This window comes from Salvelinus alpinus, chromosome 32 (genome assembly GCF_045679555.1).
Source record: "Salvelinus alpinus chromosome 32, SLU_Salpinus.1, whole genome shotgun sequence".
NCBI classification, from domain to species: domain Eukaryota; kingdom Metazoa; phylum Chordata; class Actinopteri; order Salmoniformes; family Salmonidae; genus Salvelinus; species Salvelinus alpinus.
In genome coordinates this window covers 27,799,936-27,825,924 of record NC_092117.1, presented here as the reverse complement: position 1 = coordinate 27,825,924, position 25,989 = coordinate 27,799,936, and the positions used below count along the sequence as shown (strand labels likewise).

Sequence of the window (25,989 nt, the reverse complement as noted above, 5' to 3'; positions counted from 1 at the left end):
ATAATCTGTCTGTAAACAGTTGTTGTGCGATTAGGCCCGGCTCGCAGTCTGCGTTCCAATTCATCCCAAAGGTGTTAGATGTGGTTGAGGTCTGGTCTCTGTTCCGGTCCAGTCAAGTTCTCCCACACAGATCTCGACAAACCATTTCTGTATGGATCTCGCTTGTGCACGGGGGCATTGTCATGCTGAAACAGGAAAGGGCCTTCCCCAAACTGTTGCCACAAAGTTGGATGCACAGAATCATCTAGAATGTCATTATATGTTGTAGCGTTAAGATTTCCCTTCACTGGAACTAAGGGGCCTAGCCCGAACCATGAAAAAAAGCTCCAGACCATTATTCCTCCTCCACCAAACTTTACAGTGGCACTATACTTTGGTGCATGTAGCGTTCTCCTGGCATCCGCCAAACCCAGATTTGCGCGTCGGACTACCAGAAATGTGATTCATCACTCTAGAGAACGCGTTTCACTGCTCCAGAAACCAATAGCGGCAAGCGTTACACCACTCAGCCGACACTTGGCATTACGCATGGTGATCTTAGGCTTCTGAGCAGCTGCTCGGCCATGGAAACCCATTTCATGAAGCTCCCGACGAACAGTTATTGTGCTGATGTTGCTTTCAGAGGCAGTTTGTAACTCGATAGTGAGTGTTGCAACCGAGGAGAGACGATTGAACGGGACAGCACTCTGCAGTCCCTTTCTATGAGCTTGTGTGGCCTACCACTTCGCGGCTGAGCTGTTGTTGCTCCTAAATGTTTCCAATTCACAATAACAGCGTTTAGAGTTTACTGGGGCAACTGAACAAAGCCAAAATATACGTGTTTAAGGCTGAAACCAGTCCATGTGTACTGTATGTGTGATGGGTCTGTGGATATTGTGCCAGACACCCCTGGGGGACTTTTAATAGAGGATTCCCTGTTCTAGTTGAGAGGTTAGTAGATTACTTCACCATGATCGAGTATAACCCCTGAACCCCTAGGGTATAAGTGTGTGGGTGCAGGTGTGTGTGTGTGTGCATGTTTGTGTGTGTGTGTGTGTGTGTGTGTGTGTGTGTGTGTGTGTGTGTGTGTGTGTGTGTGTGTGTGTGTGTGTGTGTGTGTGTGTGTGTGTGTGTGTGTGTGTGTGTGTGTGTGTGTGTGTGTGTGTGTGTGTGTGTGTGTGTGTGTGTATAATAAACCACACACACACACTCTCTCTCTCTCTCTTTATCGCTCTCTCTTTATCGCTCTCTCTCTCTCTCTCTCTCTCTCTCTCTCTCTCTCTCTCTCTCTCTCTCTCTCTCTCTCTCTCTCTCTCTCTCTCTCTCTCTCTCTCTCTCTCTCTCTCTCTCTCTCTCTCTCTCTCTCTTTCTCTCTCTCTCTCTCGCTCTCTCTCTCTCTCAGGGAAAGGTCACAATTACAGCCTTATGAGGATCCATGGAGCCTGGCCTTCTCTCATTAACTATATTAAGAGTTCTGGGCTGGGGCTTGTTCAAGGGAGAAACTTAATATGCCCCCTGTGTCTCTTCTCTTCAACACACCCTAATGGTCCTGTACAGCCTGGGCTTAGGGCTCAGTGCTGGAGCAGAGAAGTAGAGACTAAATGGGGTTATTTGAGTAAGCAACCAGGGCCCTGAAAGGGCAGGAGACACATTAAGACACATTAGGGGATACCTAGTTAGAGAGTGGAGGTATATCTGAGGTCTCGGCTGCTTCCATTCCAACATGGTCTCATTTGTCAAAATGCAATTGTTGGTATTGTCACCCAAGCTGACACATATTTTACTTATATAAAGTATCACTATGACGATGAACTAGGGTAAGGGCTCTCTTATATAAGGCAATGTAGTTGAAAGAAGTGTGGAGAGACTGCTGACAGATGAGACGTGCAAAGCTCTTCTCTTTCAGCTTGTATTAACCTTTTACTGCAGTGGGCTAAATCAGGGTCACACAGAGTGTGGGCTAAATCAGGGTCACACACTTAAACAAATCTACTTTGAAACAAAAGTATCCACCTCACACATGAGGATATGGGCTTAAAAAAAGACGTGTCAGATATAGAGTTGAAATGTATTCGATTTTGAGTTTGCATCCCAATATTACACTTTATATACATCACAGAAGACTGAAATATATCAAAAACATTTGACATAGAATCCCCGGATTTTCATTGGCTTTTTTCAAATAATGATTATTAATTATGAAAAATATGAATAACATTCCACCCATGAGGCCACTGGGTCTTGACTTATTCCACATTGTGTTGTGTTACAGCCTGAATTTAAAATGGATTAAGTAGATTTTTTTTGTCACCCATCTACACACAATACCCCATAATGACAAAGCAAAAACATATTTTTTGAAATTTTAGCAAATATATTGAAAATGAAATACAGAAATATCTCATTTACATAAGTATTCACACCCCTTAGTCAATACTTTGTAGAATCACATTTGGAAGAGATGTGAGTCTTTCTGGGTAAGTCTCTAAGAGCTTTCCACACCTGGATTGTGCAACATTTGCCCATTATTCTTTTCAAACTTCTTGAAGCTCTGTCATTGCTAGACAACCATTGTCAGGTCTTGCCATAGCTTTTCAAATAGATTTAAGTCAAAACTGTAACTCGGCCACTCAGGAACATTCACTGTCTTCTTGGTAAGCAACTCCAGTATATATTTGGCCTTGTGTTTTAGGTTATTGTCCTGCTGAAAGGTGAATTAATCTCCAAGTGTCTGTTGGAAAGTAGACTGAACCAGGTTTTCCTCTAGGATTTTGCCTGTGCTTAGCTCCATTCTGTTGACTTTTTATCCTGAAAACTCCTCAGTCCTTAACAATTACAAGCATACCCTGATGCAGCCACCACTATGCTTGAAAATATGAAGAGTGGTACTCAGTAATGTGTTGTGTTGGATTTGCCCAAAACATAACACTTTGTATTCAGGGCTAAAAGTTCAATGCTTTGACATTTTTTGCAGTATTACTTTATTACCCTGTTGCAAACAAGATGAATGTTTTATAATATTTGTATTCTGTACTGGCTTCCTTCTTTTCTCTCCATCAATTAGGTTAGTATTGTGGAGTTACTGCAATGTTGTGGATCCATTTTCTCCTATCACAGCCATTCAAGTCTGTAACTATTTTAAAGTCACCATTGACCTCATGGTCAAATCCCTGAGCGGTTTTCTTCCGTTCTGGCAACTGAGTTAGGAAGGATGACTGTCTCTTTGTAGTGACTGGGTGTATTGATACACCAGTCAAAGTGTAGTTTATAACTTCGTCATGCTCAAAAGTAATATTCAATGACTGCTTTAAAACATTTTTTACCCATCTACCAATAGGTGTTAAATACTATTATTGCACACAGAGTGAGTCCATGCAATTTATTCTGAGACATGTTATGCACATTTTTACTCCTGAACTTATTTAGGCTTGCCGTAACAAAGGGGTTGAATACTTATTGACTCAAGACATTTCAGCTTTTCATTTTTAATTAATTTGTAAAAACTTCATTCCACTTTGACATAATGGGGTATTGTGTGTAGGCCAGTGACAAAAAAAATCTCAATTTAATCCATTTTAAAATCAGGCTGTAACACAACAAAATGTGGAAAAAGTCATGGTGTGTGAATAGTTCCCGAAGGCAGTCTAAGTGTGTCATCTGACAATGTTAGTTAAGATCGGACAGTCTCACTGAGGCTGACGAAACACAATGACAAACTGAGAAATCCAGAGCACAAGGCGGGCGGGCGGGCGGGTGGGTGTGTGTGTGTGTGTGTGTGTGTGTGTGTGTGTGTGTGTGTGTGTGTGTGTGTGTGTGTGTGTGTGTGTGTGTGTGTGTGTGTGTGTGTGTGTGTGTGTGTGTGTGTGTGTGTGTGTGTGTGCGTGTGCGTGTGTGTGCGTGTGCGTGTGCGTGCGCGTGCGTGCGCGTGTGCGTGTGTGTGTGTGTGTGTGTGAGAGTATGTGCGCATGTGCACACCAGATCTCCCTCTGTGTTTGTGTCTGGCAGATCAAATCAAATACATTTTTATTAGTCAAATGCGCCGAATACAAAAGGTGTAGACCTTACAGTGAAATGCTTACGTACGAGCCCCTAACCAACAATGCAATTTAAAAAATATAATAATAATACGAATAAGAATAAGAAATAAAAGTTATAAATAATTAAAGAGCAGCAGTAAAACAACAATAGCGAGACTAAATACAGGGGGGCACCAGTACAGTCAATGTGTGGGGGCACCGGTTAGTTGAGGTAATTGAGGTAATACGTACATGTAGGTAGAGTTATTAAAGTGACTATGCATAGATGATAACAACAGAGAGTAGCAGCGGTGTAAAAGAGGGGGGGGGGGGGCAATGCAAATAGTCTGGGTAGCCATTTGATTAGGTGTTCAGGAGTCTAATGGCTTGGGGTAGAAGCTGTTTAGATGCCTCTTGGACCTAGACTTGGCGCTCCGGTACCGTTTGCCGTGCAGTAGCAGAGAGAACAGTCTATGACTAGGGTGGCTGGAGTCTATGACAATTTTTAGGGGCTTCCTCTGACACCGCCTGGTATAGAGGTCCTGGATGTCAGGAAGCTTTGCCCCAGTGATGTACTCTGACGTACGCACTGCCCTCTGTAGTGCCTTGCGGTCGGAGACCGAGCAGTTGCCACACCGTTTCACATTGAGACGACAAGCCCTTGCCAACACAGCTAACTAGGCTAGCTGTCTTCACATAGCAAGACAGCACTGAGAGAACAATCAGCTGTATATAATCAGATACATTCTGTTGAAATGCCAGTAATTGGACATGGATGTAGAAAAATAGTTTTAAGTTGGCATAAGTAGATTCTCATAGGATCCATGTTCCCTGTTGCACTAAGCAAAACAATGTCTCACAGTGACAGGTGCTAGTTTAAAACATCCATTGTTTTTATATTTGAGTTTCCTACTTTCACCTGAAGACTTAGAGAGAGGAGGAAAGAGTGGGCGAGAGAGATAAAGAGACAAATAGAGAGAAATAGACAGATAGACAGAGAGAGAGAGACACACGGAAAGCCAGAGAAACACAGAAAGACAGAGAGCTCTGGCTTTGGGGACCAGGAGTGTATTTAGGCAGGAGACGTCTGTCAGACAGCTGCTGTCAGTCTGGTCTTTTTGATATTATCATCTTGGCACAGGATGGAGGCTATCAAAGCCGCTGTAACAGTCAGCGAGTGGAGCGATGGAGGGAGGTATCCATCACAAACACCCACTGTCCCCCTACTACCAGCTCAGTCAGTCAGACAGACAGACAGACAGACAGACAGACAGACAGACAGACAGACAGACAGACAGACAGACAGACAGACAGACAGACAGACAGACAGACAGACAGACAGACAGAGACAGACAGACGAAAGAGAGGGCGACAGGAAATCCACATGTACCCCCCATTTCCAAACATCTAGGTCCCTGTGCATTCTAAATAATGACACCACACTCAGCCTATTCTATAATTGTATGATTCTCTAGGTTTTTACCTTGAGACATTTCAACTACAGCTACAATTAACATTGGCTGTAGCCTTCTGTACACAAGGCATATCTCTCTAATTATTATATTATATTCTACTGTCTACCTTTCATCCTGACCAGAACATCATTCTAGGTTCCCAGTTCCCACACCACACCTCTCTCTATTAGTCACCAAAATGGTGACTCTGACTCTATCCAGAAGACCCTTCTGAGCCCTGGAGAGGAGAGATGTTCCTGCCAACAATGTTTTTCCATTCCCCCTGCCCTAACCTGTCTTTCAGGTAAACACACAACACAGACAGCACAGGTCCTCATACTGTATTTAGGTTCTCATACTGTATTTAGCCATGTATTTAGCCATATGATAGCCTACCTCTTTCTTTCTCTCTCTCTCTCTCTCTCTCTCTCTCTCTTTATCTTTCTCTCTCTGTCTGGGCTGGATGGCTGGATGGGTATTTGACTATAAGAACTGCTGTCAACACTCAGCGTTTGTCCTTGCACCTCCTGCTGAACTAGTGAATTCATCACTCATTAAACATTTAAGATGTACCTGAAATCTATCTGTCTGTTTATTGGCACAACTCTATATGCAGTTTCCATCCTTCTCAGAAGAACAAGATACACACATTTTAATAAGGGATATAAACCATAAAACAAAATAGTAAACATAACTGGGGGGAAAAAATGATATTCATAAGAACCCTAAGGTAGGATTTATGTAAGTTAAGATAGAGTTTTTGCCATAATTGATGGCGTTAGGCTGGTCGAGGCCCCACAGAAACACTGGTCTTAGAAAGGCTCCGCGAGCACGGTGAGAGTAGCTCCATCGCTCCTCTTCACCTAAGTGCCTCAGTCATGTATTGTTTTCATAAGAGCGTGGCAACTTTACAGCACTCTCTTTGGCGGAAATACGTCTCAATCCTTTGGGCAGTGTGATTAAGAATAAAATATGGCTTGTATTACCTTAGAATACATTTAAATAACAGCATAAGCAAAAAATGGTTAGCGGTAGTGGAATGTTACTGTGGAGGAGAGATGAGAGGAAAGCAGAGGAGGTGAGTGGCCGCTGTAAGTCAGCGAGTGGAGCGATGGAGGGAGGTATCCATCACAAACACCCACTGTCCCCCTGCCACCTGGTCTAATATAATCACGTCTGGATTACTGTAATATCTGTCTGATGGATGTGTGCTTGGCCAGGCTGGGCTGAGTGTGTGTATTCCCCAGACTGGAGCCTCTGTGCTGGGTAGCTGTGTGGAGACCTGTACCCCGGACCTGGAGTTTCATGCTGTACCTATGCTAGCTTCCATCTGTTCCCAAAGCTACAATCTTCCTCCCTTCATAATAACTCTGACTTCTCCTTTCTTCCTCCCTTCATAATAACTCTGACTTCTCCTTTCTTCCTCCCTTCATAATAACTCTGACTTCTCCTTTCTTCCTCCCTTCATAACTCTGACCTCTTCTTTCTTCCTCCCTTCATAACTCTGACTTCTCCTTTCTTCCTCCCTTCATAACTCTGACCTCTCCTTTCTTCCTCCCTTCATAATAACTCTGACTTCTCATTTCTTCCTCCCTTCATAACTCTGACTTCTCATTTCTTCCTCCCTTCATAACTCTGACTTCTCATTTCTTCCTCCCTTCATAACTCTGACTTCTCCTTTCTTCCTCCCTTCATAACTGTATATCCTTTCTTACCTTGATACCTTTCTCCTCTCCTTCTGTCCTTCCTCCTTCAATTATCCTCCTTCCCTACCTTCATATCTCCCTCCCTCTCGCCTTCATTCACTCCTCTAATCTCTCCCTCTCTCCCTCCCTCTTTCCCAACCTTCATATCCCCCTCCCGCTCACCTTCCTTCCCTGCTCTACTCTCTCCCTCCCTCCTTCCCTACCTTCCCTACCTTCCATACCTTCATATCCCCTCCCTCTCTCCTTCATTCCCTCCTCTACTCTCTCCCTCCTTCCCAACCTTCATATCCCCCTCCCTCTCTCCTTCATTCCCTCCTCTACTCTCTCCCTCCCTCCTTCCCTACCTTCATATCCCCCTCCCTCTCTCCTTCCTTCCCTCCTCTACTCTCACTCTCCCTCCTTCCTTTCCTACCTTCATATCCCCTCTCTCTCCTTCCTTCCCCCCTCTACTCTCTCCCTCCTTTCCTACCTTCATATCCCCTCTCTCTCCTTCCTTCCCTCCTCTACTCTCTCCCTCCTTTCCTACCTTCATATCCCCCTCTAACTTTCCTTCCTTCCCTCCTCTACTCTCTCCCTCCCTCCTTCCCTACCTTTGTTCCTCCTCATACATTCCTCCCTCCCTTTATCCCTCCCCCTCTCTCTCCAGCTGGTGTACGTGTATGACCTCTGGAGGCTGTGGACAGTGTTGTGATCCTGGGAGCCCCCGGGGGCCTGCAGGGAGAGGTGCTCATAAGGCAGCCAGCCATTCGTCAGCCTAGATGAAGGCAGTAAAGTTGACTGAAGGAGCCCAGCCATGGCCGCAGGTTGGCAGACATGCAGCTAGGCCCTCTGAGGAGACCTGTGCACTGTAAAGGGATTGCAATGAATTTGACAGTATCTTACAGGCAACTCGGTGGTGAGTAAAATTCCATATTTTATATTACAGTATACCTACTGTAGTATAAATACGGTGTCAAAGCAAGTACTGTGTGATAACACATAGTACAATACTGTAAAATGGGCGATATTATACTGTTTAAAAAAAAAGTAAATGCTACCATAATCGCAATGAATGGATGAATGAATGGATGAATGAATGAATGGATGAATGAATGAAATTCATTGAGGGGAGGGGTTTGTATTTCACAGTATTTTACTGTAATTACAAGCGACTGGTGAAAGCAGGCTGGCTGCTTGATAAAGTGTTTACACATTACAGCATATTAATGAATATTTGGTGTTTTATATCACTTTCACTTCTAGAGACCTTAACAAAGGCTTCCAAACTGGCAGTGACTACAGGGCAAAACAGACCTAAAGGACATGGCAACCATTTAAGGTTAAAGTCTAGCTGCCACTCCAATCTGTCCTCTATACATTTTCAATTGATTGGCACTATAACCACATCAGAGTTATATTGGTACAGCATTCTCACTCACGAGTGCAACAAATATAGCATATTACAAGGCACGCCTCAAAATATGTTAATTACAACAACAGTGCCATGCATCCACTTGTGGTCAAAATGTTTTTGGCGTTCCAAAGATAGGGTACTGTATTCTGTGGAATTACAGGACCATTCAAAATACAACACCTTTTCCCACAATGCACCATCATTTACAGTATGCTCCAGTATAAAGTTTTTGACTGTTGATGATACCTAAAATGACTGTATATATTTCCATTACAATATGATTAACACACTCGCTCGCTCGCACGCATGCACGCACACGATCGCCCGTGAAAGCTCGTATAAAATCTCCGGGGCCCTACAGGCACACACACACACACACACAGACACAGACACACACACACACACACACACACACACACACACACACACACACACACACAGACACAGACACAGACACAGACACAGACACAGACACAGACACAGACACAGACACAGACACAGACACAGACAGACAGACAGACAGACAGACAGACACACACACACACACACACACACACACACACACACACACACACACACACACACACACACACACACACAGACACAGACACAGACACAGACACAGACACAGACACAGACACAGACACAGACACACACACACACACACACACACACACACACACACACACACACACACACACACACACACAGACACAGACACAGACACAGACACAGACACAGACACAGACACAGACACAGACACACACACACACACACACACACACACACACACACACACACACACACACACACACACACACACACACACACACACACACACACACACACACACAGACACAGACACAGACAGACACACACACACACACACACACACACACACACACAGACAGACACAGACACAGACAGACACACACACACAGAGACAGACACACACACACACACACACACACACACACACACACACACACACACACACACACACACACACACACACAGACACAGACACACACACACACACACACACACACACACACACACACACACACACACACACACACACACACACACACACACACACACACACACACACACACACACACACACACACACACACACACACACACACACACACACACACACAGAGACAGACAGACACAGACAGACACACACACACAGAGACAGACACACACACACACACACACACACACACACACACACACACACACACACAGACACAGACACAGACACAGACAGACACACACACACACACACACACACACACACACACACACACACACACACACACACACACACACACACACACACACACACACACACACACACACACACACACACACACACACACACACACACACACACACACACACACACAGACACAGACACAGACACAGACAGACACACACAGACAGACACACACACACACAGACAGACACACACACACACACACACACACATCAACATCAACCGGCAAATCCATCATCTTTATTTCTCCCCAATGTGCTTCTATTTTTCCAGATTTTTTTTCTGAGTAAACACAAAAGAAATCACACCTCGCCTCCCTTTCTCATGCCAAAATAATCAATGCTTTCCAGAGAGGGCCTTGTGGCCCTGACGTGTGAGCAGAGAAGGCAGAGCGGAGAGGAGATGCAGGAAGATACAGTTGAAGTAGCTGCAGGCATCTCGTTGCTGCACATAATAAGTGAGGAGTTGTCCTTGGATATGTTTTACAGCTATCAAGACTCATCATATTTGACATGCATTCTGGTGTTTGCACAGTCTCTCTGCCGTGAAATCCTCTCCTGCGATATTCAGGGTGCAGTGAGCAAACACACACATTACAACGCACACTGCACAGCAGGACGGATTGTGTTCTGAAAAGCGTTTTGAAAAGACAAACCTGCAGTGCTCTCTCTCCCTTTCTCTCGCTCTCTCTCTATCTCCCTGTCTATTTCTTTCTCTCTATTCTCTCTTCTCTCCCCCTCTCCCCCTCGCACTCTCTCTCTCCTTGTTCTGTTCTGCGTCTGCGGCGTTAGCACCTGTCAGCTGACTGACTTCTTGTTCCTGGCGGCTTTATGAAAAAGTAATGGCCGCCTGGCCTCAGAGGCTGCTTTCCCATCAATATGAATTCACCATGGTCTTCATGGAACATTAGCCTCAGCCCTGTTTTCATACAAAAAGCCCCGCCGCTCCCCTCCCTCCCTCCCGCCGCTCCCCTCCCTCCCTCCCGCCGCTCCCCTTCCTCCCTCCCTCCCGCCGCTCCCCTTCCTCCCTCCCTCCCGCCACTCCCCTCCCTCCCTCCCGCCGCTCCCCTTCCTCCCTCCCTCCCGCCGCTCCCCTCCCTCCCTCCCGCCGCTCCCCTCCCTCCCTCCCGCCGCTCCCCTTCCTCCCTCCCTCCCGCCGCCGCTCCCCTTCCTCCCTCCCTCCCGCCGCTCCCCTTCCTCCCTCCCTCCCGCCGCTCCCCTTCCTCCCTCCCAATCCCGCCACTCCCCTCCCTCCCTCCCGCCGCTCCCCTTCCTCCCTCCCTCCCGCCGCTCCCCTTCCTCCCTCCCTCCCGCCGCTCCCCTTCCTCCCTCCCGCTCCCGCCGCTCCCCTTCCTCCCTCCCTCCCGCCGCTCCCCTCCCTCCCTCCCGCCGCTCCCCTTCCTCCCTCCCGCTCCCGCCGCTCCCCCCCCCCTCCCTCTTCCTCCGCCTCGGAAATACACCCAGGAAATGAAGAGAGTAAATAGTCCTTTAAAATGTTACACCGGCTCATGTGTGGAGCACTGAAGCTTAGGAGCCTGTGTGAGCATCCATATTTTATTTGATATGTTTCGTGCCTCTCAAAAGGAAAAGCACAACGCTCCGCTAGGCAGCATCTCCAAGTATTATATGACACCTATTAGTTTGGGGCCTTTTTACTGTTAGTGAAACTATATAATATGCAGCACGTCTCAGCCCCCCCCGGATATTATAATACTGTAGCACACAGTTTCTCTTGTTATATTCACCTAGTTTGTTTCTATCTCAGTTGCTTCAGCAGAATACACAGTGGTGCAGTTAGCATAAGATCTACTAAGACAAACTGGGGACAGAGCATGGTATCACCCAGATGTGTCTACAATGGTAGCTAGCTATTCCTTGATCATTAAGATACATTTTTGCATTATGGCAGTACCTCAACTAACACCTGAAACAATGAAAAGTTGTATCAAATATTGAAAGCACAACACACCCATATACAGTGTGTTCAGAAAGAATTTAGACCCCTTGATTTTTTCCCCATTTTGTGATGTTACAGCCTTATTTTAAAATGGATTACATTAGAAAAAGATCCTCATCAATCTACACACAATATACCCAATAATGACAACGTGAAACAAGTTTTTATAAAATGTTGCGAATTTATTCAAAATAAAAAACAGAAATACCTTATTTACATAAGTATTCAGACCCTTTGTTATAAGAAACAAGATTCTCTGGTCTGATGAATCCAAGACTGAACTCTCTGGCCAAGCGTCACATCTGGAGGAACCTGGCACCATCCCTAAGGTGAAACATGATGGTGGCAGCATCATGCTGTGGGGATGCTTTTCAGGACCAGGGACTGGGAGACTAGTCAGGATTGAGGGAAAGATGAATGGAGCAAAGTACAGAGGGATCAATGATTAAAACCTGCTCCAGAGCGCTCAGGACCTCAGACTGGGGAAAAAGGTTCACCTTCCAACAGTATAACCACCCAAAGCACACAGCCAAGACAACACAGGAGGGGCTTCGGGACAAGTCTCTGAAAGTCCTTGAGTGGCCCAGCCAGAGCCCAGACTTGAACCCGATCAAACATCTCTGGAGAGACCTGAAAACAGCTGTGCAGCAACTGCAGAGAAGAATGGGAGAAACTCCCCAAATTCATGTATGCCAAGCTTGTAGTGTCATACCCAAGAAGACTCGAGGCTGTAATCACTGCCAAAGGTTCTTCAACAAAGTACTGAGTAAAGGGTCTGAATACTTATGTAAATGTTATATATATACACTGCTCAAAAAAATAAAGGGAACACTAAAATAACACATCCTAGATCTGAATGAATGAAATATTCTTATTAAATACTTTTTTCTTTACATAGTTGAATGTGCTGACAACAAAATCACACAAAAATTATCAATTGAAATCAAATTTATCAACCCATGGAGGTCTGGATTTGGAGTCACACTCAAAATTAAAGTGGAAAACCACACTACAGGCTGATCCAACTTTGATGTAATGTCCTTAAAACAAGTCAAAATGAGGCTCAGTAGTTTGTGTGGCCTCCACGTGCCTGTATGACCTCCCTACAACGCCTGGGCATGCTCCTGGACAGTCTGTGGTGCAACGTGGCGTTGGTGGATGGAGCGAGACATGATGTCCCAGATGTGCTCAATTGGATTCAGGTCTGGGGAACGGGCGGGCCAGTCCATAGCATCAATGCCTTCCTCTTGCAGGAACTGCTGACACACTCCAGCCACATGAGGTCTAGCATTGTCTTGCATTAGGAGGAACCCAGGGCCAACCGCACCAGCATATGGTCTCACAAGGTGTCTGAGGATCTCATCTCGGTACTGTCAGGTTTTGGCCAGGACTGTTCAGGTTTTGTTCACTAGATGTCCCCCTTGCACCTTTTTTGTACCTTTTGTTTTTTCTTGCCCTAATTATTGTTTGCACCTGTAAGTCATTCCCTTGTTAGTATTTAACCCTGTGTGTTCCTCAGTTCCTTGCTCAGTGTTTGTATGTTAGCACCCAGCCCCAGCCTTTGTGAACATTTTTCTCTTGTTGAATTTTCCAGAGGTTCTCTGGTTTTGTTCTCGTGTATTTTTGGATTGATCTTTTGAGGTTTGTTTTTTCCCTTGCTGTTTTTACCACTTTGTGGATTTTCTTTTGTATTTTGGAAGATATCTATTTTTTATTAAACCACCATCTCTAGTACTGCTGTGTCTGCCTCATCTTCTGGGTTCTGCCAATTATTAGTGACTGTTTCTCGCACCGGGTCCTGACTGAAACACTGAGCCATTAATATGAACCCAGAGGCAGCCAGTACCCAGGACTTTTTTCCCATGCTGTCCCACCACGAGGGGACTGTCCAACGTCACGAAGCTGCTCTGGTTCAGCAAGAGGCCTTACTGGCTGGACATTCTCAACTTCTGTCGGAGATGATGACTTCCATAAAGCAGATTTCTGATCAACTTTCTCCTGCAACCGCTTCTGCTCCAGTTCATCAGATTCAAGTGCCCGTGGCAGTTAACCCCCTGGCTGAACCTCGTCTGCCGCCTCCCCAACGGTTTTCAGGTGATCCGAGGGTTTGTAAGGGGTTTTTCACCCAATGTTCTCTCTCCTTCGAGCTGCAACCCTCGTCGTTTCCCACCGACCGGTCCAAGATAGCATATATCATCACCCTGCTGTCGGAAAAAGCCCTAGCCTGGGCTACTGCTGTGTGGGATGCCCTTTGCTGAAGAATTCAAGCGAGTGTTTCAAGGTCCTACCAGCGGTCCTGACTCAGCCAAACAGCTCCTGACTCTCCGCCAAGGTCGGCGCAGCGTGACGGACTATGCCATCCAGTTCCACACGGTGGCAGCAGCGAGTGGCTGGAACGACGAGGCGCTCACAGTGTGCTTTTTGAAGGGTCTTTCCGACACCATCCAAGATGAACTGGCCACTCGGGAACCACCAGACAACCTCGAGTCCCTGATCAAGTTGGCTTCACGCATAGACCAGCGTCTGAGAGAGAGAGAGCTCAACCGTAGATCTCTCACCCTAGCTCCTATCGGTCCCAGCTCCGAGTCTCCACCTTTATCCTCGCTGACTCCACCGGAACCCATGCAGGTTGGACGCATCTCCCAGGCTGAGAGAGACCGCCGGATGAGGGAGCGATGCTGTCTATATTGCGGCAAACCGGGCCATTTCCTCTCCACGTGTCCCGGGCTCCAGGGAAAACGCACTCTCCCGTGCAGGCCTGGGAGGACTGTAACGGGAAACATAACCTCCTCCCATCCATCCAACTCCCGCCTGCTCATTCCAGTTACCCTTTCCTGGGACAACCACGAGCTTCCCCTTCAAGCCTTGGTAGACTCTGGAGCCGCAGGTAACTTCATGGATGGTGTCTGGGCGAAGGAAAATGGCGTTCCCTCTGAACCTCTAAGTGATCCCATAAGGGTTACTACGTTGGATGGAAGCCCTTTGGGATCTGGACTTGTCACTCGTGTCACTACCCCCTTGCGACTTTCAGTTTCCCAACACCAGGAAGTGATGAACTTTCATCTGACCTCGTGTTCCGAGTTCCCTCTCGTCCTTGGATACCCCTGGCTTCACAGCCATAACCCTCACATCGACTGGTCTGTGGGCACTATCAAGCAGTGGGGTCCTACGTGCCAAGCCACTTGTATCTTCCCAAGTTCCCCGAGTTCCCCTCCCGAGTCTCTAGAATCCATCGACCTGTCCCGAGTTCCCGAGTGTTACCATGACCTCAAACCGGTATTTAGCAAACAGAGGGCCACCAAACTACCACCCCATAGACCTTACGATTGCCCCATCGACCTGTTTCCGGGCACATGCCCCCCCAGGGGTCGGATCTTTTCCCTATCTCCTCCCGAACGAGCTGCTATGGATACCTACATCAAGGACTCTCTGGCAGCAGGCCTCATGCGTCCATCCACCTCGCCGGCGGGAGCAGGGTTTTTCTTTGTGGCCAAAAAAGACGGGGGATTACGTCCTTGCATCGACTACCGGGGACTTAATGCCATAACCGTCCGTAACCGCTACCCGCTACCCCTTATGGCCACAGCCTTTGAGCTGCTCCAGGAAGCAGTGGTCTTCACTAAGCTTGACCTGCGGAACGCATACCATCTTGTGCGGATCAAACCCGGTGACGAGTGGAAGACCGCTTTCAACGCGCCTACTGGTCACTACGAATACTTGGTGATGCCCTTCGGCCTGACCAACGCTCCAGCTGTGTTCCAAGCGCTCATAAACGATGTGCTTAGGGATATGCTTAACATCTTCGTGTTTGTTTACTTGGATGACATCCTCATCTTTTCGAGCTCCCTTCAAGAACACACTAAGCATGTCAGACAAGTACTCAAACGCCTCCTTGACAGCCATTTGTACGTTAAGCCGGGAAAATGTGAATTCCATTCCTCCCGAGTACAATTCCTGGGATTTGTAGTGGAACCCGGTCGAGTCCAGATGGACCCCACGAAGGTAGGGGCGGTAGCGGATTGGCCCACCCCCAAGTCCGTTAAGGAAGTTCAGCGTTTCCTGGGCTTCACTAACTTTTACCGCAAGTTCATCAAGAACTTCAGCTCGGTGGCAGCCCCTCTCTCAGCTGTAACCAAGGGTGGCAACACAAGGTTTCTGTGGGGAAGAGAAGCTGAGACTGCCTTCCAAGGACTCAAGCAGCGCATCCTCTCTGCTCCCATTCTGACACTACCAACGGCGGATGAACCTTTTGTGGTGGAGGTAGACGCATCAGAGGTTGGGGTTGGAGCTGTCCTGTCTCAGAGGGGTGAAGACAAGAAGCTTCATCCTTGCGCCTTCTTCTCTCACCGGCTTACCCCGGCCGAGAGGAATTACGATGTGGGGGATCGTGAACTCCTAGCGGTTAAGATGGCATTGAAGGAATGGAGACACTGGCTCGAGGGGGCTTCTCAACCGTTTCAAGTGCTTACGGACCACAAAAATCTGGAGTATATCCAGCAGGCGAAGCGGTTGAACTCCAGACAAGCTCGATGGTCTCTTTTCTTCAGCCGATTTCAGTTTATCCTCACCTATAGACCCGGGTCGAAGAATCTCAAACCGGACGCCTTGTCACGAATCTACTCTCCTGCCATTCGAGAAGATACTGACATGACTGTCCTTCCGGCCGCTAAGATCGTGGCTCCGATCTCGTGGCAAGTGGAGGATACCGTGAAACAAGCCCAAGCCATCGAACCGGGCCCTGGAGGAGGTCCTGCCAATCGGTTGTTTGTTCCCAAGGCAGCAAGGTCCCAAGTCCTTCTGTGGGGGCACTCCTCTCGCCTCACCTGTCACCCGGGCGTAGGTCGCACCTTGGAGTTCATCCAGCGTAAGTTCTGGTGGCCCACCATAAAAGAAGACGTTGCCACTTTCGTCAAGGCCTGTTCCGTGTGCTGCCAGGGCAAATCTTCTCACCTCCGCCCTCAAGGACTCCTTCACCCTCTATCTATTCCCCACCGACCCTGGTCCCATATCTCATTGGACTTTATTACTGGCCTTCCTCCGTCCCATGGTAATACAACTATCCTAGTCATCATCGACAGGTTTTCTAAGGCGGCCAGGTTCGTTCCCTTGACTAAGTTACCTTCTGCCAAGGAAACGGCTGAGTTGGTGATTAACCATGTGTTCCGAGTCTTCGGCATTCCGCAAGATATGGTTTCCGACAGAGGTCCCCAGTTCGCCTCAAGGTTTTGGAAGGCCTTCTGCCAACTCATAGGGGCCACTGCCAGTCTATCTTCAGGGTACCATCCGGAGTCCAATGGCCAAACCGAGAGGATGAATCAAGAGCTGGAAACCACCCTCAGATGTATGGTCTCCAACAACCCGTCCACATGGTCGTCCTTCATGGTTTGGGCCGAGTACGCGCACAACACCTTGTGCTCCTCCTCCACTGGTATGTCCCCGCACGAGTGTCAGTTTGGCTATGCTCCTCCATTGTTCCCGAACCAGGAGGCAGAAGTCAGTGTGCCTTCAGCCTCGAGGTTCATCAGACGCTGTCGGCTTACGTGGAAGAAGGCCCGTCTTAATCTTCTGCGTTCCTCACAGAGGTACCAACAACAAGCCAACAGACGTCGCCGTCCCGGGCCTACCCTGCGCCTCGGCCAGAGAGTATGGCTCTCAACCAAGAATTTACCGCTACGGGTGGAGTCTCGCAAACTGTCCCAGAAATTCATCGGTCCCTTTAAGGTTGCCAGAAAAGTGAACCCCGTTACTTTTCGCCTGCACTTACCCAGATCCCTTAAAATTAATCCCACGTTTCACATTTCTTTATTAAAACCTGTTGTTTTTTCTCCCCTTATCCCGGCAGGCAGACCTCCCCCTCAGCCCCGTATCATCGGAGGCCAGTCGGCTTATACCGTCCATCGGATACTGGATTCCCGCCGGGTGCAGCGGTCCTGGCAGTATCTGGTGGACTGGGAAGGCTACGGTCCCGAGGAGCGCTCCTGGGTTCCTGCCAAGGACATACTGGACCCTGACCTCATTCGTCAGTTCAGGGTCCTCCACCCTGAGAAGGCTGGTAGGAACGTCAGGAGCCGTTCCTAGGGGGGGGATTCTGTCAGGTTTTGGCCAGGACTGTTCAGGTTTTGTTCACTAGATGTCCCCCTTGCACCTTTTTTGTACCTTTTGTTTTTTCTTGCCCTAATTATTGTTTGCACCTGTAAGTCATTCCCTTGTTAGTATTTAACCCTGTGTGTTCCTCAGTTCCTTGCTCAGTGTTTGTATGTTAGCACCCAGCCCCAGCCTTTGTGAACATTTTTCTCTTGTTGAATTTTCCAGAGGTTCTCTGGTTTTGTTCTCGTGTATTTTTGGATTGATCTTTTGAGGTTTGTTTTTTTCCCTTGCTGTTTTTACCACTTTGTGGATTTTCTTTTGTATTTTGGAAGATATCTATTTTTTATTAAACCACCATCTCTAGTACTGCTGTGTCTGCCTCATCTTCTGGGTTCTGCCAATTATTAGTGACTGTTTCTCGCACCGGGTCCTGACAGGTACCTAATGGCAGTCAGGCTACCTCTGGCGAGCACATGGAGGGCTGTGCGGCCCCCCAAAGAAATGCCACCGCACACCATGACTGACCCACCGCCAAACCGGTCATGCTGGAGGATGTTGCAGGCAGCAGAACGTTCTCCACGGCGTCTCCAGACTGTCACGTATGTCACATGTGCTCAGTGTGAACCTGCTTTCATCTGTGAAGAGCACAGGGCGCCAGTGGCGAATTTGCCAATCTTGGTGTTCTCTGGCAAATGCCAAACGTCCTGCACGGTGTTGGGCTGTAAGCACAACCCCCACCTGTGGACGTCGGGCCCTCATAACACCCTCATGGAGTCTGTTTCTGACCGTTTGAGCAGACACATGCACATTTGTGGCCTGCTGGAGGTCATTTTGCAGGGCTCTGGCAGTGCTCCTCCTTGCACAAAGGCGGAGGTAGCGGTCCTGCTGCTGGGTTGTTGCCCTCCTCCACGTCTCCTGATGTACTGGCCTGTCTCCTGGTAGCGCCTCCATGCTCTGGACACTACGCTGACAGACACAGCAAACCTTCTTGCCACAGCTCGCATTGATGTGCCATCCTGGATGAGCTGCACTACCTGAGCCACTTGTGTGGGTTGTAGACTCCGTCTCATGCTACCACTAGAGTGAAAGCACCGCCAGCATTCAAAAGTGACCAAAACATCAGCCAGGAAGCATAGGAACTGAGAAGTGGTCTGTGGTCACCACCTGCAGAACCACTCCTTTATTGGGGGTGTCTTGCTAATTGCCTATAATTTCCACCTGTTGTCTATTCCATTTGCACAACAGCATGTGAAATTTATTGTCAATCAGTGTTGCTTCCTAAGTGGACAGTTTGATTTCACAGAAGTGTGATTGACTTGGAGTTACATTGTGTTGTTTAAGTGTTCCCTTTATTTTTTTGAGCAGTGTATATATTTGAATACATTTGTAAAAAATTCTAAAAACCTGATTTTGCTTTGTCATTATGGGGTATTGTGTGTAGATTGATGAGGGGAGGAAAACTATTTAATCCACTTTAGAATAAGGCTGTAACGCAACAACATTTTGAAAAAGTCTGAATACTTTCCCAATGCACTGGAGATCTAATCTATCATATAAAACTTTGGTTTGGTATCCAACCAGTTCCATCAGTCTGTGACATAAAAATGAAATAAAAAAACACATATTTTTAGGTGAACATTTCAGGCAGAAATTTTCGCTAAATTTCAACTTTCACTGTTGTCACTGTCGATCTGAAATTGACTAGAGGTATAGCAGATCTTCCATCGTACAAAACTTGTGTCCAACCAGTCTCTCTGAGTTCCATAATCTCTTGGCTTGGAGGAATCAACATGATGTCTATGCTACAAACACATCATGTCAATATGTCTCAGCACTCCCTCCTTACAATGGAAAATAACAGAAGGATTCAGCCTGAGAACTGGTCTTTTCCAGGAGCTAAAGATGCTGTTCAGGATCTTTTTTTTTTATTCTTCCTTTTTTTACCCCTTTTTTCTCCCCAATTTCATGGTATCCAATTGTTAGTAGTTACAATCTTGTTTCATCGCTGCAACTCCCATATGGACTCGGGAGAGGCGAAGGTCGAGAACCATGCATCCTCCGAAACACTGCTTCTTGACACAATGCCCATCCAACCCGGAAGCCAGCCGCACCAATGTGTCGGAGGAAACACCATACACCTGGTGACCGTGCCCAGCCCGCAACAGGAGTTGCTAGTGCACAATGAGACAAGGATATCCCTGCCGGCCAAAACCCTCCCTGAACCTGGACGATGCTGGGCCATGAGTTTCCCGGGCGCGGCCGGCTGCGACAGAGCCTGGACTCGAACCCAGAATCTCTAGTGGCACAGCTAGCACTGCGATACAGTGCCTTAGACCACTGCGCCACTCGGGAGGCCCCTCTGGCCAGGATCTTAAGCACAACAAATTAGTAACATATTGTACGAATTGGATTTGTAACGTATCATACGAATTGTATATATTTATATTTATTTATATATTTTCCAGAAATGGGTGACATAGTACACAATTGGATGACGTAGTACACAAAAAACAGGGACCTGTTTTGGCTCATGAGACCCACTTTCAAAACTTCCGGCTGAATTATACAAAAGTTCAGGAGCATCACTTTAATATAGAAACAAAAGAGTCTGTCTAGCAACATATTTATTTTATAGCTGCTAGGCTGGGCCCCCTTCTCTCTCTCTCTACCTCTCTCTCTACCTCGACCTCGACCTCTCCCTCTCTTTCAATTCAAATTCAATTTCAATTCAATTCAAAGGGCTTTATTGGCATGGGAAACATACAGTTGAAGTCGGAAGGTTACATACACCTTAGCCAAATACATTTAAACTCAGTTTTTCACAATTCCTGACATTTAATCATAGTAAAAAGTCCCTGTTTTAGGTCATTTAGGATCACCGCTTTATTTTAAGAATGTGAAATGTCAGAATAATAGTAGAGAGAATGACTTATTTCAGTTTTTATTTCTTTCATCACATTCCCAGTGGGTCAGAAGTTTACATACACTCAATTAGTATTTGGTAGCATTGCCTTTTAATTGTTTAACTTGGTTTAAACATTTCAGGTAGCCTTCCACAAGCTTCCAACAATAAGTTGGGTGAATTTTGGCCCATTCCTCCTGACAGAGCTGGTGTAACTGAGTCAGGTTTGGAAGCCTCCTTGCTCGCACACGCTTTTTCAGTTCTGCCCACAAATGTTCCATAGGATTGAGGTCAGGGCTTTGTGATGGCCACTTCAATACCTTGACTTTGTTGTCCTTAAGCCATTTTGCCACAACTTTGGAAGTATGCTTGGGGTCATTGTCCATTTGGATGATCCATTTGCGACCAAGTTTTAACTTCCTGACTGACGTCTTGAGATGTTGCTTCAATATATCCACATCATTTCCCTTCCTCATGATGTTATCTATTTTGTGAAGTGCACCAGTCCCTCCTGCAGCAAAGCACCCCTACAACATGATGCTGCCACCCCTGTGCTTCCCGGTTGGGATGGTGTTCTTCGGCTTGCAAACATCCCCCTTTTTCCTCCAAACATAACGATGGTCATTATGGCCAAACAGTTCTATTTTTGTTTCATCAGACCAGAGGACATTTCTCCCAAAATTACGATCTTTGTCCCCATGTGCAGTTGCAAACCGTAGTCTGGCTTTTTTATGGCGGTTTTGGAGCAGTGGCTTCTTCCTTGCTGAGCGGCCTTTCAGGTAATGTCGATATATTGTACTTTTACTGTGGATATAGATACTTTTGTACCTGTTTCCTCCAGCATCTTCACAAGGTCTGTTGCTGTTGTTCTGATTTGATTTGATTTGCACTTTTCGCACACAAAAGTACGTTCATCTCTAGGAGACAGCACTCGTCTCCTTCCTGTGTGGTATGGTGGCTGCGTGGTCCCATGGTGTTTATACTTGCGTATTATTGTTTGTACAGATGAACGTGGTACCTTCAGGCATTTGGAAATTGCTCCCAAGGATGAACCAGACTTGTGTAGGTCTACAATTTGTTTTCTGAGGTCTTGGCTTATTTCCTTTGATTTTCCCATGATTTTTTTCCAAACTGTTTAAAGGCACAGTCAACTTAGTATATGTAAACTTCTGACCCACTGGAATTGTGATACAGTGAATTAGAAGTGAAATAATTTGTCTGTAAACAATTGTTGGAAAAATTACTTGTGTCATGCACAAAGTAGATGTCCTAACCGACTTGCCAAAACTATAGTTTGTTAACAAGAAATTTGTGGAGTGGTTGAAAAACGAGATTTAATGACTCCAACCTAAGTGTATGTAAACTTCTGACTTCAACTGTATGTTTACATTGCCAAAGCAAGTGAAATAGATAATAAACAAAAGTGAAATAAACAAAAAATTAACAGTAAACATTCCAAAATAATAAAGACATCTCTCTCACTCTCTCGCTTATTTTCTCTCTGTTTATCCCTCTTCCCCTTCTCTCACTTTCTCTCCTCTCTCTCTCACTCACTCTCCTTTTAAAACATGTTGAAAGTCAATTATCTCCACCTCTTGTCCCTGACATCATGGTGCTAATACAACCTGCTCTTGAACTTCTGGCTGTGTGTCTGCGTGTCTTGGTTCAGATGAAAGCATGATGTTGTACCATGATTGGATTCATTTCAGATGTGCTGTGTGTCTGGCTCTATTACACTGGACACTGTGATATCCACACACACACACACACACACACACACACACACACACACACACACACACACACACACACACACACACACACACACACACACACACACACACACACACACACACACACACACACACACACACACATCCTCCATCAACCACCTAAAGTCCCACAATCTCCACTCCTCTCCAACTTCCCCTGAGGCTCTTCTGTCACACACACACACAGACACACACACGCAACACCATCCCACATGCTCCGAGCTCGTAGCAGTCCTATCCAGTGTCCCTCTTCCTTCATGATGAGCAGCCTGGAGAAACGCTCTCCTTCCATCTCTCTCTCTGTTCCCTCCATCTCTCTCCCCCCCCCCTCTCTCTCTCTCCCCCCCCCCCTCTCTCTCTCTCTCTCTCTCTCTCTCTCTCTCTCTCTCTCTCTCTCTCTCTCTCTCTGTTCCCTCCATCTCTCTCCCCCTCTTTCTCTCTCTCTCGCTCTCTCTCTCTCTCTCTCTCTCTCTCTCACTCTCTGTTCCCTCCATCTCTCTTCCCCTCTTTCTCTCTCTCGCTCTCGCTCTTTCAATTCAATTCAATTTAAGGGCTTTATTGGCATGGGAAACATATGTTTACATTGCCAAAGCAAGTGAAATAGATCTCTCTCTCTGTTCCTTCCATCTAACACTCTCTCTCTGTTTGTTTCATCCATCTCTCACTCGCTCTCTCTCTCAATTAAATTAAATTCAAAGGGCTTTATTGGCATGGGAAACATATGTTTACATTGCCAAAGTAAATGGAATAGACAATAGACAAAAGGGAAATAAACAAGGGAAACATTAGCAAACATTACACTCACAAAAGTTTTAAAAGAATATAGACATTTCAAATGTTATACTACTGGCTATGTACAGTGTTGCAGCAATGTGCAAGTAATGTGCAGGTATGAAAGGGAAAATAAATAAACAGATAAATATAGGTTGTATTTACAATGTTGTTTGTGCTCCACTGGTTGCCTGTTTCTCATGGTAACAGGTCACAAATCTTGCTGCTATGACTGCACACTGTGGTATTTCACCTAACAGATACGGGAGTTTATCAATGTTTGATTTGTTTTGAAATTCATTGTGTGTCTGTAGATCTGAGGGAAATATGTGTCTCTAATGTGGTCATACATTTGGCAGGAGGTTAGGAAGTGCAGCTTTCTCTCTCTCTGTTCCCTCCTCTGTTCCCTCCATCTCTCTCTCTGTTCCCTCCTCTGTTCCCTCCATCTCTCTCTCTGTTCCCTCCTCTGTTCCCTCCATCTCTCTCTCTGTTCCCTCCTCTGTTCCCTCCATCTCTCTCTCTGTTCCCTCCTCTGTTCCCTCCATCTCTCTCTCTGTTCCCTCCTCTGTTCCCTCCATCTCTCTCTCTGTTCCCTCCTCTGTTCCCTCCATCTCTTTCTCTGTTCCCTCCTCTGTTCCCTCCATCTCTCTCTCTGTTCCCTCCTCTGTTCCCTCCATCTCTCTCTCTGTTCCCTCCTCTGTTCCCTCCTCTCTCTCTCTCTCTGTTCCCTCCATCTCTCTCTCTGTTCCCTCCTCTGTTCCCTCCATCTCTTTCTCTGTTCCCTCCTCTGTTCCCTCCATCTCTCTCTCTGTTCCCTCCTCTGTTCCCTCCTCTCTCTCTCTCTCTGTTCCCTCCTCTCTCTCTCTCTGTTCCCTCCTCTGTTCCCTCCATCTCTCTCTCTGTTCCCTCCTCTGTTCCCTCCATCTCTCTCTCTGTTCCCTCCATCTCTCTCTCTGTACCCTCTCTCTGTTCCCTCCTCTCCTGTTCCCTCTCTCTCTCTCTCTTTCTCTCTCTCTCTCTCTCTCTCTCTCTCTCTCTCTCTCTCTCTCTCTCTCTCTCTCTCTCTCTCTCTGTTCCCTCCTCTCTCGCTCTATTCCCTCCTCTCTCGCTCTCTCTCTATTTCCTCTCTCTCACGCTCTCTATTCCCTCCTCTCTCTCTCTATTCCCTCCTCTCTCTCTCTCTCTCTCTCTCTATTTCCTCTCTCTCACTCTCTCTCTCTCTCTCTCTCTCGCTCAATTCAATTGACTTTATTGACATGGCAAGTTAAATTACTTACATTGTCAACGTATACATATAACAAAAATGGTGGGACCAACAGCAATAATAATAGTAGTAGTGGAAATGTGATTACCACTAACAGCAACTACAACACCAATATTGATGATATTAATGAGAATAATAATACTTTAAGCAGTAGTAGTAGACCAGTCTCAACATGACTGAGAAGACACATGACATGGTATGAAAGACAAAACAAAACTAAATGGGAAACATTTTTGACATTACATTGCACTTTTCACTGGCTGTCCCTCAGGTTGTGGCAGAACCCAATAAATAGGTGAAAATATGTGTCCTTCTGCCACAATCTGAGGGACAGCCAGTGAAAAGTGCAATGTAATGTCAAAAATGTTTTATCTTAATATTTTATAGTTTCAAATTCTTTGTATTGAATTATAATTTTGGGAAAGAAATATTATCTTAGGTCTGAGTATTTGTCACAGTGTAATAGGAAATGCAGCTCTGTCTCTACCTCTCCCCTGGAGCAGAGTGAGCTCAGCCTGTCCTCTCTGTGCAGTCATGTTTGCCTGTGACGACCGGTCTCTATAGCCAGACTGTGCTCACTGAGTCTGTACCTAGTCAGTGTTTTCCTTAGTTTTCTGTCAGTCACAGTGGTCAGATAGTCTGTCACCATCTACTGTCTGTTTAGAACCAAATAGCATTGAAGTTTACTTCGATGTTTTGTGGTGTCTTTCCAATAGATGCTCTGCTGTTCCTGGGTTGAGAGGTCGGCCTGCGGTTTAAAGCAAATAACTTGAGAGTCTTGGCAAGGATGGGGTGAACATGGTCATAGAGACAGTCCAGATGGAGGGTGGGACGGTGGGCCAGGTGTACATTGGGTCGCAGGGCACAGTCCCGGGAGAGGCTGGCGTTTATTCCTTGGATTGTGACAGGGTGGAAGTTCCTCCTCTGTAGAAGGGTTGACACCATGATTCTTGAGTTGGGGAAGATTGCGGAGGCCTTCTCAATCACTCCCCGTAGTGAAGTGGCCACCCTCTCCTGCTGAGCACGCAGGTCGTTGCTTCCGGTGTGTAGGATTATGTGGTTTGGCGACCCGAGCTGGGCTTTATCAAGCAGCTCCATGGCACTCTGCGTTGTTGGGCACCACACCTTAATCGTTTTGTGTCTAGGGAATAGTTTATTCTCTTAAACAAACTTCCCATTTGAGTCCATCAACAGGACAATGTCAGCTAGTGTGAGGGTCCCGTGTGGCTCAGTTGGTAGAGCATGGCGCTTGCAACGCCAGGGTTGTGGGTTCATTTCCCACGGGGGGACCAGGATGAATATGTATGAACTTTCCAATTTGTAAGTCGCTCTGGATAAGAGCGTCTGCTAAATGACTTAAATGTAAATGTAAAATGTAGTGTGACATCTGGACTGGGGGCTGGTG

General features: G+C 46.6%; 1 protein-coding gene across 1 annotated transcript in view; it reads right to left on the bottom strand.

Moving 5' to 3' along the window:
* Window positions 1-25,682, bottom strand: part of LOC139562520 (axoneme-associated protein mst101(2)-like) — a 34,216-nt gene extending 8,534 nt beyond the window's left edge. Inside the window, exon 1 of the mRNA XM_071380271.1 lies at window positions 25,434-25,682. Within this exon, the coding sequence (XP_071236372.1) occupies window positions 25,434-25,682 (249 nt within the window). The remainder of the gene's footprint in view (window positions 1-25,433) is intronic.
* Between the last annotated feature and the right edge of the window lie 307 nt (window positions 25,683-25,989).